The following is a 15,316-nucleotide window of genomic DNA, read 5'->3' on the forward strand; positions in this document are numbered from 1 at the left end:
GGCACAGGCGACACGGGGCACAAGCGATGCTGGGCACAAGCAATGTCAGGCATGAGGGACACCAGGCACAGGCAGGACCAGGCACAAGCGATGCCCGGTGACAGAGATGTCGCCATAAGGGACGCTGGGCACAAGTGGTGTCGGGCTGTGGTGGGTTGACCCTGGCTGGAGGCCAGGAGCCCCCCCAGAGCTGCTCCACCACTCCCCCTCCTGTACTAGACAGGGCAGAAAAGTGTAATGAAAGGCTGGTGGGTCGAGATAAGGACAGGGAGAGATCACTCACTAATTATCATCATGGGCAAAACAGACTCAACTTAGAGGAAAAAAAATTCATCTAATTTATTACCAAGCAAAAGAGAGTAGAGCAATGAGGAATAAACCCAAATCTTAAAACACCTCCCCCCACCCCTCCCTTCTTCCCGGGCTCAACTTCACTCCCCAATTCTACCTACTCCCCCCCACTGACCCGTCTTTGTTCAAGAAGCCCCAACGCTTCCAGACAACGGGCCAGGTCTCCTACGGCACAAAGGGCAAAGCCAAAGCAAAGATCCAGCTGCTCAGAGCCAGGAAGAGATCTCTTCCCAACTCCACACCTAACAGCGTCAGGTCCCAGCCTTGGCTTGGCTGGCAGCCCCAGCTCTGAGCCCTAGGAACTGCTCAGCACCTTGTCCCCAGGGCCTTCACAACATCACCAGGACACCCTTCACAGGCACCGCACACACCCAGCAAAGCCACCACATCCATGCCGCTCTGCCCCAAAACCACCTCCAGCACCACCTGCGTGCTCCCTCCTGGGCAGGCACTGCAGGCAACAGCCCCCTCACACCCCACCTCTTTCAAGGGCTCCTGTCCTTCGGCACCTCATCCACACACCTGAGGATGGGACAGAGCTCTGGGAGGGACACACAAACCCAGGGACACCCGCACCAGCCCCTGCAAACACCACACCGGACACAAACCTGCCACCTCCACATCCACCGTAGCTTCTCCATAAGAGGCACCATCTGTCACCGTGCAGACGTACTGACCATCGTCACAGGGTCTCAACCCAGAGATTCGCAAGTCCAGGCGTCCACTGGAGAGACCATCCCTGACCAACTCTGTCCTCCCAACATATTCCCTCAGCTGTTCACTGTAGAGATCCTCTCTGTTTCGGTAGTGGTGCACCGTTTCAGAGGCCTGGTGGCGGATCCATCTGATGTCCAAGCTCTGAGTGTCCATGCTGGGGGACAAGTGACATGGCAGCACGATGTCCTGCACCACGGTGACCTGGAGAGAATGGTCTGGTCCCACCACGCTGAAGTCAGCTTGGTGATGGAGAAGGAGAGAGAGACACAGAGATTGCGCCTACGTTACTTTAGGGGCGTTGCATGGCAAGGGGTGAGCTTGGTGTGACCTTGGTGCACGCTCCATCCCACGGGCATTGCTTTGCCCTCCCCATGGTCCAAAGACACTGGAGAAAGTGGCGAGGGAGTGGGAGGACTGGAAGGGGAAGGAGGTTTCCTGGGAGCGGGAACCTGCTCCAGAAAACGACCTCCACCCCAGCCAGCCCTGCTGCAAGCCAGAAGCGTTTGAGGGGAGCGGTGCAGGATGGGACCGAAGGTGCCCCCAGGGCAAGGGACGTATTGCAGAAAGAGCCCAAGGGAAAGCCAAACCCATGCGGGACCCAGCTCTGGGCTCGGCTCTCCCCACCCCACAGCAGCTCCCCTGCCCCACAGCTGTCACCCGGAGTGGGTAAAACCCCCCACCAGCCCTGCAGGATCCCTACCTGATCCCAGCCGCAGGACGTGGAGAGTCACCAAGTAAATCAGTAGGCCCCCGGCGCTCGCGGGGAGCCACATCTGCATCCGGAGCTGGAGAAGAGGGTGGGGAAGGGAGGCAGAGGGAGGGCGATGGGGGATTACAGCTGCTGGAGAGGGGATGGGGAAGAAGGGCTGAATGTGCCCCCAGAGAGGCTCCGGAAATCCCACCAAACCACCTGCACCAGCACCTTGACGGCAGAACAAACTCTTGCTCCAGGGCAGGACTGGACCAGACACGGCTCCCCCTGTGCAGCCCCCTGCTCTGCCCCACTCCCCCTCACCAGCATTTATTGCAAATCCCTGACAAGACTCTAAAGGAAAGGAAATATTCTAAATCCCCTGCGGAAAGGAAAGTCGCTCACCGGACGGGTACGAGGTGTATGAAGTACCAGGCTGTACAATAAATTCAACCTTTTTCTTGTTTCCGGTGCAGAATAAGTGTCTGTGGGAGTGACGTCAGGCTCCATCCCCCACACAATCAGCTGAGGTTTTGCATCTACAGTACCAAGTCTGAGTCATAAAATAAACTTCCAAGCACAAAACAGAAAGGGAAACCAACAGCGTCCCCACTCCCACCTGGATGGGAGCTGCTGAAGGTGGCTTTTCCCGGAGCTGCACCTCTCCCGGCAGCCTGTGCTGGGGAACAGCACCAGGCCAGGTTTGGCACCCAGAAATACCTGTTTCCTTTCCCAAAAAGGGCTGATTGTCTTGTGCATGAGCACTGTCGCTGAAGCAATGAGGAAACCCCCAACCAGACCCCAGGGAATTGTCCACCTGAGCCAGTTGCACTGGGTCCATCTCTTGGGGTTCTTTGGTGTTTCAGGACATTGGTGTGTTCTGGAGTGAAAGGCAGGAGCCCCTCAGTCGTAGGAAAGAGAAAAGGAGAAGAAGAAAGGCACAAGAAGGCTGTTTGTTGGGGGTGATGGTGCAAAGCTTAGAGCTTCGTTGTGATGTTGGGCCATCCAGGAGGAGCCCAGCAGTGTCCTTGCAGCCCGACAACAGCCAGGAGCTCGTGGGGAGTGGGGGAGAAGGGGACAAGATGTTGTTGAGCAGTGCTTCCCCAGAGCCAAGGCCTTTGCTGGTTCTGGCACGGCCCCGCCAGCGGGATGGCTGGGGGTGCCCAAGGAGTTGGGAGGGGACACAGCCAGGACAGCTGACCCCATGGACCAAAGGGATATTCCATTCCATATGATGTCATGCTCAGTTTATAAGGGGCTGGGGGAAGGGGAAGAGGAAGAGAGGGGGGGCGGCAGTGTTTGGAGCGGTGGCGTTTGTCTTCCCAAGTCACCGTGACATGCGATGGAGCCCTGCTTTCCTGGAGATGGCTGAACAGCTGCCTGCGATGGGAAGTGGGGAATGAATTCCCTGGTTTGCTTTGCTTGTGCTCGTGGCTTTTGCTTTCCCTATTAAACTGTCTTTACGTCATCCCACGAGTTTTCTCCTTTTCACTCTTCCAATTCTCTCCCCCATCCTGATGAGGGAGGGGCTGCGAGGTGCTCAGCTGCCGGCTGGGGTAAAACCACGATACGCAGCCTCCCCATTTTGGGGAACACCTCCTACCTGTGTCATAGCTCCAGGGGTGACACTGCTGTGCCGACAATAAAGATGTTGCGTGGCAACGGGGTGGTTTTGTACAGGGGAACCCATGGTGTCCCACTCAGGACACACACACACAACCTGTGGCATGAGTGGGGCCGGGTACGAGCGATGACGCGTGCATTGGGCACAAGAGATGCCGGGCACAAGTGATGTTGGGGACGAAGGACATGGGGCACAATCGATGCCGGGCACAAGGGACATCATGCAGTGGGCATGAGTGATATCTGGGCACGAGTGACGTTGTGCACTGGGCACGTGAGATGCCGGGCAGGAGCACTGCCAGGCACAAGAGCTGCCAGGTGTTAGCGATGCCCGGCACAGGCGACACGGGGCACAAGCGATGCTGGGCACAAGCAATGTCAGGCATGAGGGACACCAGGCACAGGCAGGACCAGGCACAAGCGATGCCCGGTGACAGAGATGTCGCCATAAGGGACGCTGGGCACAAGTGGTGTCGGGCTGTGGTGGGTTGACCCTGGCTGGAGGCCAGGAGCCCCCCCAGAGCTGCTCCACCACTCCCCCTCCTGTACTAGACAGGGCAGAAAAGTGTAATGAAAGGCTGGTGGGTCGAGATAAGGACAGGGAGAGATCACTCACTAATTATCATCATGGGCAAAACAGACTCAACTTAGAGGAAAAAAAATTCATCTAATTTATTACCAAGCAAAAGAGAGTAGAGCAATGAGGAATAAACCCAAATCTTAAAACACCTCCCCCCACCCCTCCCTTCTTCCCGGGCTCAACTTCACTCCCCAATTCTACCTACTCCCCCCCACTGACCCGTCTTTGTTCAAGAAGCCCCAACGCTTCCAGACAACGGGCCAGGTCTCCTACGGCACAAAGGGCAAAGCCAAAGCAAAGATCCAGCTGCTCAGAGCCAGGAAGAGATCTCTTCCCAACTCCACACCTAACAGCGTCAGGTCCCAGCCTTGGCTTGGCTGGCAGCCCCAGCTCTGAGCCCTAGGAACTGCTCAGCACCTTGTCCCCAGGGCCTTCACAACATCACCAGGACACCCTTCACAGGCACCGCACACACCCAGCAAAGCCACCACATCCATGCCGCTCTGCCCCAAAACCACCTCCAGCACCACCTGCGTGCTCCCTCCTGGGCAGGCACTGCAGGCAACAGCCCCCTCACACCCCACCTCTTTCAAGGGCTCCTGTCCTTCGGCACCTCATCCACACACCTGAGGATGGGACAGAGCTCTGGGAGGGACACACAAACCCAGGGACACCCGCACCAGCCCCTGCAAACACCACACCGGACACAAACCTGCCACCTCCACATCCACCGTAGCTTCTCCATAAGAGGCACCATCTGTCACCGTGCAGACGTACTGACCATCGTCACAGGGTCTCAACCCAGAGATTCGCAAGTCCAGGCGTCCACTGGAGAGACCATCCCTGACCAACTCTGTCCTCCCAACATATTCCCTCAGCTGTTCACTGTAGAGATCCTCTCTGTTTCGGTAGTGGTGCACCGTTTCAGAGGCCTGGTGGCGGATCCATCTGATGTCCAAGCTCTGAGTGTCCATGCTGGGGGACAAGTGACATGGCAGCACGATGTCCTGCCCCACGGTGACCTGGAGAGAATGGTCTGGTCCCACCACGCTGAAGTCAGCTTGGTGATGGAGAAGGAGAGAGAGACACAGAGATTGCGCCTACGTTACTTTAGGGGCGTTGCATGGCAAGGGGTGAGCTTGGTGTGACCTTGGTGCACGCTCCATCCCACGGGCGTTGCTTTGCCCTCCCCATGGTCCAAAGACACTGGAGAAAGTGGCGAGGGAGTGGGAGGACTCGAAGGGGAAGGAGGTTTCCTGGGAGCGGGAACCTGCTCCAGAAAACGACCTCCACCCCAGCCAGCCCTGCTGCAAGCCAGAAGCGTTTGAGGGGAGCGGTGCAGGATGGGACCGAAGGTGCCCCCAGGGCAAGGGACGTATTGCAGAAAGAGCCCAAGGGAAAGCCAAACCCATGCGGGACCCAGCTCTGGGCTCGGCTCTCCCCACCCCACAGCAGCTCCCCTGCCCCACAGCTGTCACCCGGAGTGGGTAAAACCCCCCACCAGCCCTGCAGGATCCCTACCTGATCCCAGCCGCAGGACGTGGAGAGTCACCAAGTAAATCAGTAGGCCCCCGGCGCTCGCGGGGAGCCACATCTGCATCCGGAGCTGGAGAAGAGGGTGGGGAAGGGAGGCAGAGGGAGGGCGATGGGGGATTACAGCTGCTGGAGAGGGGATGGGGAAGAAGGGCTGAATGTGCCCCCAGAGAGGCTCCGGAAATCCCACCAAACCACCTGCACCAGCACCTTGACGGCAGAACAAACTCTTGCTCCAGGGCAGGACTGGACCAGACACGGCTCCCCCTGTGCAGCCCCCTGCTCTGCCCCACTCCCCCTCACCAGCATTTATTGCAAATCCCTGACAAGACTCTAAAGGAAAGGAAATATTCTAAATCCCCTGCGGAAAGGAAAGTCGCTCACCGGACGGGTACGAGGTGTATGAAGTACCAGGCTGTACAATAAATTCAACCTTTTTCTTGTTTCCGGTGCAGAATAAGTGTCTGTGGGAGTGACGTCAGGCTCCATCCCCCACACAATCAGCTGAGGTTTTGCATCTACAGTACCAAGTCTGAGTCATAAAATAAACTTCCAAGCACAAAACAGAAAGGGAAACCAACAGCGTCCCCACTCCCACCTGGATGGGAGCTGCTGAAGGTGGCTTTTCCCGGAGCTGCACCTCTCCCGGCAGCCTGTGCTGGGGAACAGCACTAGGCCAGGTTTGGCACCCAGAAATACCTGTTTCCTTTCCCAAAAAGGGCTGATTGTCTTGTGCATGAGCACTGTCACTGAAGCAATGAGGAAACCCCCAACCAGACCCCAGGGAATTGTCCACCTGAGCCAGTTGCACTGGGTCCATCTCTTGGGGTTCTTTGGTGTTTCAGGACATTGGTGTGTTCTGGAGTGAAAGGCAGGAGCCCCTCAGTCGTAGGAAAGAGAAAAGGAGAAGAAGAAAGGCACAAGAAGGCTGTTTGTTGGGGGTGATGGTGCAAAGCTTAGAGCTTCGTTGTGATGTTGGGCCATCCAGGGGGAGCCCAGCAGTGTCCTTGCAGCCCGACAACAGCCAGGAGCTCGTGGGGAGTGGGGGAGAAGGGGACAAGATGTTGTTGAGCAGTGCTTCCCCAGAGCCAAGGCCTTTGCTGGTTCTGGCACGGCCCCGCCAGCGGGATGGCTGGGGGTGCCCAAGGAGTTGGGAGGGGACACAGCCAGGACAGCTGACCCCATGGACCAAAGGGATATTCCATTCCATATGATGTCATGCTCAGTTTATAAGGGGCTGGGGGAAGGGGAAGAGGAAGAGAGGGGGGGCGGCAGTGTTTGGAGCGGTGGCGTTTGTCTTCCCAAGTCACCGTGACATGCGATGGAGCCCTGCTTTCCTGGAGATGGCTGAACAGCTGCCTGCGATGGGAAGTGGGGAATGAATTCCCTGGTTTGCTTTGCTTGTGCTCGTGGCTTTTGCTTTCCCTATTAAACTGTCTTTACGTCATCCCACGAGTTTTCTCCTTTTCACTCTTCCAATTCTCTCCCCCATCCTGATGAGGGAGGGGCTGCGAGGTGCTCAGCTGCCGGCTGGGGTAAAACCACGATACGCAGCCTCCCCATTTTGGGGAACACCTCCTACCTGTGTCATAGCTCCAGGGGTGACACTGCTGTGCCGACAATAAAGATGTTGCGTGGCAACGGGGTGGTTTTGTACAGGGGAACCCATGGTGTCCCACTCAGGACACACACACACAACCTGTGGCATGAGTGGGGCCGGGTACGAGCGATGACGCGTGCATTGGGCACAAGAGATGCCGGGCACAAGTGATGTTGGGGACGAAGGACATGGGGCACAATCGATGCCGGGCACAAGGGACATCATGCAGTGGGCATGAGTGATATCTGGGCACGAGTGACGTTGTGCACTGGGCACGTGAGATGCCGGGCAGGAGCACTGCCAGGCACAAGAGCTGCCAGGTGTTAGCGATGCCCGGCACAGGCGACACGGGGCACAAGCGATGCTGGGCACAAGCAATGTCAGGCATGAGGGACACCAGGCACAGGCAGGACCAGGCACAAGCGATGCCCGGTGACAGAGATGTCGCCATAAGGGACGCTGGGCACAAGTGGTGTCGGGCTGTGGTGGGTTGACCCTGGCTGGAGGCCAGGAGCCCCCCCAGAGCTGCTCCACCACTCCCCCTCCTGTACTAGACAGGGCAGAAAAGTGTAATGAAAGGCTGGTGGGTCGAGATAAGGACAGGGAGAGATCACTCACTAATTATCATCATGGGCAAAACAGACTCAACTTAGAGGAAAAAAAATTCATCTAATTTATTACCAAGCAAAAGAGAGTAGAGCAATGAGGAATAAACCCAAATCTTAAAACACCTCCCCCCACCCCTCCCTTCTTCCCGGGCTCAACTTCACTCCCCAATTCTACCTACTCCCCCCCACTGACCCGTCTTTGTTCAAGAAGCCCCAACGCTTCCAGACAACGGGCCAGGTCTCCTACGGCACAAAGGGCAAAGCCAAAGCAAAGATCCAGCTGCTCAGAGCCAGGAAGAGATCTCTTCCCAACTCCACACCTAACAGCGTCAGGTCCCAGCCTTGGCTTGGCTGGCAGCCCCAGCTCTCAGCCCAAGGAGCTGCTCAGCACCTTGTCCCCAGGGCCTTCACAACATCACCAGGACACCCTTCACAGGCACCGCACACACCCAGCAAAGCCACCACATCCATGCCGCTCTGCCCCAAAACCACCTCCAGCACCACCTGCGTGCTCCCTCCTGGGCAGGCACTGCAGGCAACAGCCCCCTCACACCCCACCTCTTTCAAGGGCTCCTGTCCTTCGGCACCTCATCCACACACCTGAGGATGGGACAGAGCTCTGGGAGGGACACACAAACCCAGGGACACCCGCACCAGCCCCTGCAAACACCGCACCCACCACAAACCTGCCACCTCCACATCCACCGTAGCTTCTCCATAAGAGGCACCATCTGTCACAGTGCAGATGTACTGACCATCGTCACAGGGTCTCAACCCAGAGATTCGCAAGTCCAGGCGTCCACTGGAGAGACCGTCTCTGACCAACTCTGTCCTCCCAACATATTCCCTCAGCTGTTCACTGTACAGGTCTTCTCCGTTTCGGTAGTGGTGCACCGTTTCAGAGGCCTGGTGCCGGATCCACCTGATGTCCAAGCTTCGAGCCTCCATGCTGGGGGACAAGTGACATGGCAGCACGATGTCCTGCACCACGGTGACCTGGAGAGGGTGGTCTGGTCCCACCACGCTGAAGTCAGCTTGGTGATGGAGAAGGGCACAGAGACACAGAGATTGCGCCTATGTTAATTTAGGGGCATTGCATGGCAAGGGGTGAGCTTGGCGTGACCTTGGTGCACGCTCCATCCCACGGGCGTTACTTTGCCCTCCCCATGGTCCAAAGACAGTGGAGAAAGTGGAGAGGGAGTGGGAGGACTGGAAGGGGAAGGAGGTTTCCTGGGAGCGGGAACCTGCTCCAGAAAACGACCTCCACCCCAGCCAGCCCTGCTGCAAGCCAGAAACGTTTGAGGGGAGCGGTGCAGGACGGGACCGAAGGTGCCCCCAGGGCAAGGGACGTATTGCAGAAAGAGCCCAAGGGAAAGCAAAACCCACGTGAGGACATGCTCTGGGCTCGCCTCCCCCCACCCCACGGTAGCTCCCCTGCCCCACAGCTGCCCCCCAGAGTGGGCAAAACCCCCCGCCAGCCCTGCAGGATCCCTGCCTGATCCCAGCCGCAGGACGTGGAGAGTCACCAAATAACTCAGGAGGCCCCCAGGGCTCGCGGGGAGCCACATCTGCGTCTGGAGCTGGAGAAGAGGGAGGGGAAGGGAGGCAGAGGGAGGGGGATGGGGGGTTCCAGCCACCAGAGAGGGGATGGGGAAGAAGGGCTGCACCTGCCCCTAAAGAGTCTCTGGAAATCCCACCAAACCACCTGCACCAGCACCCTGACGGCAGAACAAACTGTTGCTCCAGGGTAGGACAGGACCGTACACAGCTCCCCCGGTGCAGCCCCCTCTTCTGCCACACTCCCCCTCACCAGCATTTATTCCAAATCTCTTACAGGACTCTAAAGGAAAGGAAATATTCTAAATCCGCTGTGGAAAGCAAAGTCGCTCACCCGACGGGCATGATCTGTGGGAGGCACCAGGCTCCTCAGTTTGTAGTTCAGAATTACGGCTCATGGTGTGAATTCTGGATCCATCCCCCGTACAATGAGCTGAGGTTGTACATGTATGCCAGTAAGGCTGAGTCAAAAAATAAACCTCAAAGGAGGAACCAAGCAGAAAACCGCAAAGGGAAATCCCAGCCTCCCCATTTCGGGGAACACCTCCTCCCTGTGTCATAGCCCTGGGGCAGGCAGGTAATAAAGGTGTGGGCACCCGCACGGGTGGCTGCCACTGTCACCTGCACCCGGCTCCAGCTCTCCGGCCCGTAGGCGATGTTGGCATGGAGTGAGCGGGAGAAGAGCGCCAGCTCCTGGGGGACGGCGGCCACCTGCGGCACAGGGGACGGCTGGGGACACGGTGGGGATGTGGGGGGGACATGGTGTGGCAGTGGGGGTAGATGGTGGGGACATGGCTGGGGACGCTGCAGGGACCTGGTGGGGATGGCTGGGGACATAGAACCATTGCATCACAGGCTGGTTTGGGTTGGAAGGGACCTCAAAGCCCATCCAGTTCTAACCCCCTGCCACAGGCAGGGACACCCTCCACTAGCCCAGGTTGCCCAAAGCCCCATCCAGCCTGGCCTCGAACGCTTCCAGGGATCCAGGGACAGCCACAGCTTCTCTGGGCAACCTGTGCCAGGGCCTCACCACCCTCACAGGGAAGAATTTCTTCCTAATCTCTTATCTAAATCTCCCCTCCTTCAGCTTAAGGCCATCACTTCTCAAGCCTGTCAAGTTCTCTCTGGATGGCATCCCTTCCCTTCAGCGTGTCAACTGCACCACACAGCCTGGTGTCATCGGCAAACTTGCTGAGGGTGCACTCGATCCCACCGTCCTTGTCGGCAACAAAGATGTTAAACAGCGCCGGTCCCAGTACTGACCCCTGAGGAATGCCACTTGTCAGTGGTCTGCACTTGGACATTGATCCATTGACCACAACTCTTTGAGTGCAACCATCCAGCCATTTCCTTATCCACCGAGTGGTCCATGCGTCAAATGCATGTCTCTCCATTTTAGAGACAAGGGTGTGTGGGACAGTGTCAAATGCCTTGCACAATTCCAGGTAGATGACGTCAGTCACTCTCCATTGTCCACCAACGCTGTAACCCCATCTCATCAGGTCCCATGAACTTGTGCACCTTCAGGTTCCTTAGATATTCTCAAACCTACAGTGGGCGGTTCTTCATTCTACCTGTCCCAGTCCTTTGCCTTCTGTGACCTGGGCAGCGTGGCTCGAGCCCTTGCTGGTGAAGACTGAGGCAAAAAAGTCATTGAGAACCTCAGCCTTCTTCATATCCCAGGTAACCAGGTCGTGCGTTTCATTCTGGAGAGGACCCACATTTTCCCTCATCTTCCTTTTATCACTGATATACCTATAGAAAGTTTTCTTGTTGTCCTTGATGTCCCTGGCCGGATTTAATTCTACCAGGGCTTTGGCTTTCCTAACCTGATCCCTGGCTGCTTGGACAGTTTCTCGGTATTCCTGCCAGCCCACCTGCCCTTGCTTCCACCCTCTGGAGGCTTCCTTTTTGTGTTTGAGTTTGCCCAGGAGCTCCTTGTTCATCCATGGGGGCCTCCGGGCATTATTGCCTGACCTGCTCTTTGATGGGATGCATCGCTCCTGAGCTTGGAGGAGGTGACCCTTGAATACAAACCCGATTTCTTGGGCCCCTCTTCCCTCCAGTGCTCTGTCCCATGGTATTCTACCAAGCAGGTCCCTGAAGAGGCCAAAACCCACGCTCCTGAAGTCCAGGGTAGTGAGTTTGCTGTGTGCCCTCCTTGCTGCCCGGAGGCTCTTGAACTCCATCATTTTGTGGTCACTGCAGCCAAGGCTGCCCTTGAGCTTCGCATCCCCTACCAGGCCCTGCTTGTTGGTGAGAACAAGGTCCAGCACGGCACCTCTCCTCGTTGGCTCCTCTGTCACTTGGAGGAGGAAGTTATCATCAACGGCTTCCAGGAACTTCCTGGATTGCTTGTGGCCTGTTGTGTTTCCCCTCCAACAGATTTTGGGGTGGTTGAAGTCCTCCCTAAGGACCAGGGCTTGTGGACATCAGACTGCTTCTATCTGTGTATGGAGGGCCTCATGCACTGGGTCTCCCTGCTCAGGTGGCCTGTAGCAGACCCCCCCCTATGAAGAAGGTCTCCTGCTCTAGGCCATGTGGATGGTCACATCTCTCCTATCATCTTCGTAAGCAAGCTTAGGAAGTGTGGGTTGGATGAGTGGACAGTGAGGTGGGGCGAGAACTGGCTCAATGGCAGAGGCCAGAGGGTTGTGGTAAGCAGCACAGAGTCTAGTTGGAAGCCTGTAGGTAGTGGTGTGCCCCAAGGGTCAGCGCTTGGTCTGCTCTTATTCAACATATTCATCAATGGCCTGGATGAGGGGACAGAGTGGACCCTGAGCAAGTTCGCTGATGATACACAACTGGGAGGAGCGGCCGACACAGCAGAAGGCTGCACTGCCATTCAGTGAGGTCTGGCCAGGCTGGAGGGTTGGGCAGAGAGGACCCAAACGAAATTCTGCAAGGACAAGTGTAGGGGAGGAATAACCCCAGGCACCAGTAGAGGTGAGGGGTTGACCTGCTGGGAAGCAGCGCTGCAGAGAAGGACCTGGGAGTCCTGGTGGACAACAAGCTCTCCATGAGCCAGCAGTGTACCCTCGTGGCCAAGAAGGCCAATGGTATCCTGGGTAGTGGCTTCTCTGCTGTCTGCTACTGGGGTTCCGCAGGATTGCAGGAGAGCCATACCCAAGAGGCGTGCCTCAGTTTCCCTACTGGGAAGGGCCATGTGGGATTCCCGTGGTGCCAAGCCCAGCCCTGGGCACAGTCCCCTCGGGGTGAAACCCTGCACTGCCCATCGCCGGTGATGTAGGTTGCTGGGGCCAAATGCCTGGGGACAAGCCCTGAGGAGCAGGAGGAGGAGAAGGAGGAAGAGGAGGAGGAGGGAGTGGGCCGGTGGTGGGAATGACGGTCGGGCGCTGCAGAGAGAGGTCAGAGCTCGCCCGCCGTGCCGGATGCACCGGCACCCACTGCCGCCCATGTGGGTGCTGGGGGTGCTGGGGCTGGTGCTGAGCTGCTAGGGGGCAGGTAGGATGTGGGGGGACACAGGCGTGCAGCGGGTTTGGGGGGGGGGGTCCAAGCCCTGGGGACCCTGCCCACCCCTGCGTCCCCCTCATAGGCGCCTTCCTGGTGCACGTGGCCAGCTCCTGCCCGCTGGCGGCCAACGGCTCCGCACTGGATTTCAACTCGGCCCTCGTCTTCAACAAGAACCCGCTGGTCTGCTACGATCCCGACGCCCGGTGCTTCGTCCCCTGCGACTGGGGGCTGCTCCGCCCCTTCGCCACCCAACTTGCCGCCGTCCTCAACAATGGCACCGCCTGGGTGCAGCGCGCCAAAGCCCGGCGTCGGGCTTGTGACGACCTGACCCCCCCCAATTCTGGACCCAGACAGTGATGTGGAGGAGTGAGCCCTGCGGCACACAGGGGCTTTGCACAGGGTCATTGTGCACAGGGGCTTTGCACGGGGATGTGGCGTACGGTGTGGGGTGGGGTGTTGCACGGGGATGTTGCATGGGGGTTGCATGCGGGTGTTGCACGGAGCATTGCATGGGGATGGTGCATTGCACGTTGTACGGGGATGTTGCATGGAGCATTACAGAGGGATGTTGCATGGGGACATCACATGGGTGGGGAGGGGGCTCACTGACCGTCCCCCCTCCCCACTCCAGTACCACCCCAAGCCCGCATCATCCCCTCCAAGATGGGCAACGCCCAGGCGCCCGTCCTCCTCACCTGCCACGTCTGGGGCTTCTACCCCCCCCGAGGTGACCATCATCTGGCTGCACAACGGGGACATCGTGAGTGCCAGTGAGCATCCCCCCATCTCCGCCATCCCCAACGGTGACTGGACCTACCAGGCGCAGGTCACCTTGATGGTGGCCCCGGTGGCCAGAGACACCTTCACGTGCTCGGTGCAACACGCCAGCCTGGACCGGCCCCTCCTGGAGGATTGGGGTGAGTTGCGGGGGGGACGGGACACCCACCCAGACACCCAGGTCCTTGCCACGTCATTGCTCACCCCCACCGTGTCCCCACAGGTCCCACCTTGTCCCCAGGGCTGATGGTGAAGGTGGCTGTGGCCACCGTGCTGCTGGTGTTGGGGCTCAGCACCTTCATCGCCGGCCTCTACCAGTACCGGGCCAGGCCACCGGCACCGGGTGAGCGTTCAGGGGGGACGGGGATGGGGACAGTGGCCGGGGGGGGACAGGGACAGTGGCCTGGGGTGACACAGAGCCTCCTCACCCCCTCTACTCCCTCTTGCAGGTTACACTCCCCTCCCCAGAGACAACTCCCCTGCAGGTAACGGCACATCCAGCCCGTCCCTGCCCCCTGTCCCCAAGAGGCATGTCACCCCTTCTGCCACCCCGTGTCCCCCCCAGGCAGCATCTGAGGACTCCCAGGACCGTGACCTCCCGGCCCCAATGGCCCCCTGTGTTGGGTTTGCGTGGCAAGGTTTTGGTAGTGGGGGGGCTACAGGGGTGGCTTCTGTGAGAAGCTGCTAGAAGCTTCCCCTGTGTCTGATAGAGCCAATGCCAGCCAGCTCCAAGACAGACCCACCGCTGGCCAAGGCCAAGCCAATCAGCGCCTCTGTGATAACATAATTAAGAAGTAGAAAAACACTTAGAGCGAGAGAGCTTTTGCAGCCGGAGAGAGGAGTGAGAAGATGTAAGAAACTCTGCAGACACCAAGGTCAGTGCAGAAGGAGGGGCAGGAGGGGCTCCAGGCACCGGAGCAGAGATCCCCCTGCAGCCCGTGGTGAAGACCATGGTGAGGCAGGCTGTCCCCCTGCAGCCCATGGAGGAAGGATGAGGGGGTGTAGAGATTCCACCTGCAGCCCGTGGAGGACCCCACGCCGGAGCAGGTGGAGGCACCTGAAGGAGGCTGTGGCCCGTGGGAAGCCCACGCTGGAGCAAGTTCCAGGCCGGACCGGTGGACCTGTGAAGAGGGGAGCCCACGCCAGGGCAGGTTTGTTGGCAGGACTTGTGACCCCATGGGGGACCCCACGCTGGAGCAGTTTGCTCCTGAAGGTCTGCACCCCGTGAGAGGGACTCCATGCTGGAGCAGGGGAACGATGAGAGGAGTCCTCCCCCTGAGGATGAAGAAGCGGCAGAAACACCGTGAGATGAACTGACCGTAACCCCCATTCCCCGTCCCCCTGTGCCGCTGAGGGGGGAGGAGGTTGAAGCCGGGAGTGAAGTTGAGCCCGGGAAGATGGGAGGGGTGGGGGGAAGTGTTTTAAGAGTTGATTTTCTTTCTCATTCCTCTACTCTGTTTTGCCTAGTAATAAATTAGATGAATTCCCTCTCTAAGTTCGGTCTGTTTTGCTCGTGACAACAATTAGTGAGTGATCTCTCCCTGTCCTTATCTCGACCTACAAGCATTTCGTTATGCCTTTTCTCCACTGTTTAGTGAATGAGGGGAATGAGAGAGCGGCTCTGGTGGGCACCTGGCCTTCAGCCAGGGTCAACCCACCACACCCCCCCCGTGTCACCGTCACCCCAGGGGTGACACTGCGGTGCCGACAATAAAGATGCTGCGTGGGAACGGGGTGGTTTTGTACGGGGGAACCCATGGTGTTCCACTCAGGGGACACACACCCACACCGTGGCACGAGTGGGG

General features: G+C 58.3%; 1 protein-coding gene and 1 pseudogene across 1 annotated transcript; one reads left to right on the forward strand and one right to left on the reverse strand.

Moving 5' to 3' along the window:
- Positions 1–448: 448 nt before the first annotated feature.
- LOC129198244 (butyrophilin-like protein 2) lies at positions 449–10,631 on the reverse strand. Its single transcript, XM_054807399.1, has 6 exons — positions 10,620–10,631; positions 9,863–9,971; positions 8,390–8,737; positions 4,675–5,022; positions 960–1,307; positions 449–516 (listed from the first exon to the last, which is right to left on the reverse strand). The coding sequence occupies exons 1-6, from the start codon at positions 10,629–10,631 to the stop codon at positions 449–451; spliced, it is 1,233 nt and encodes a 410-aa protein (XP_054663374.1).
- A 78-nt stretch (positions 10,632–10,709) lies between these two features.
- Positions 10,710–14,165, forward strand: LOC129198245 (class II histocompatibility antigen, M beta 1 chain-like; annotated as a pseudogene).
- Positions 14,166–15,316: the final 1,151 nt, after the last annotated feature.

The sequence above is a fragment of the Grus americana genome, chromosome 32 (assembly GCF_028858705.1).
Source record: "Grus americana isolate bGruAme1 chromosome 32, bGruAme1.mat, whole genome shotgun sequence".
Lineage (NCBI taxonomy): Eukaryota > Metazoa > Chordata > Aves > Gruiformes > Gruidae > Grus > Grus americana.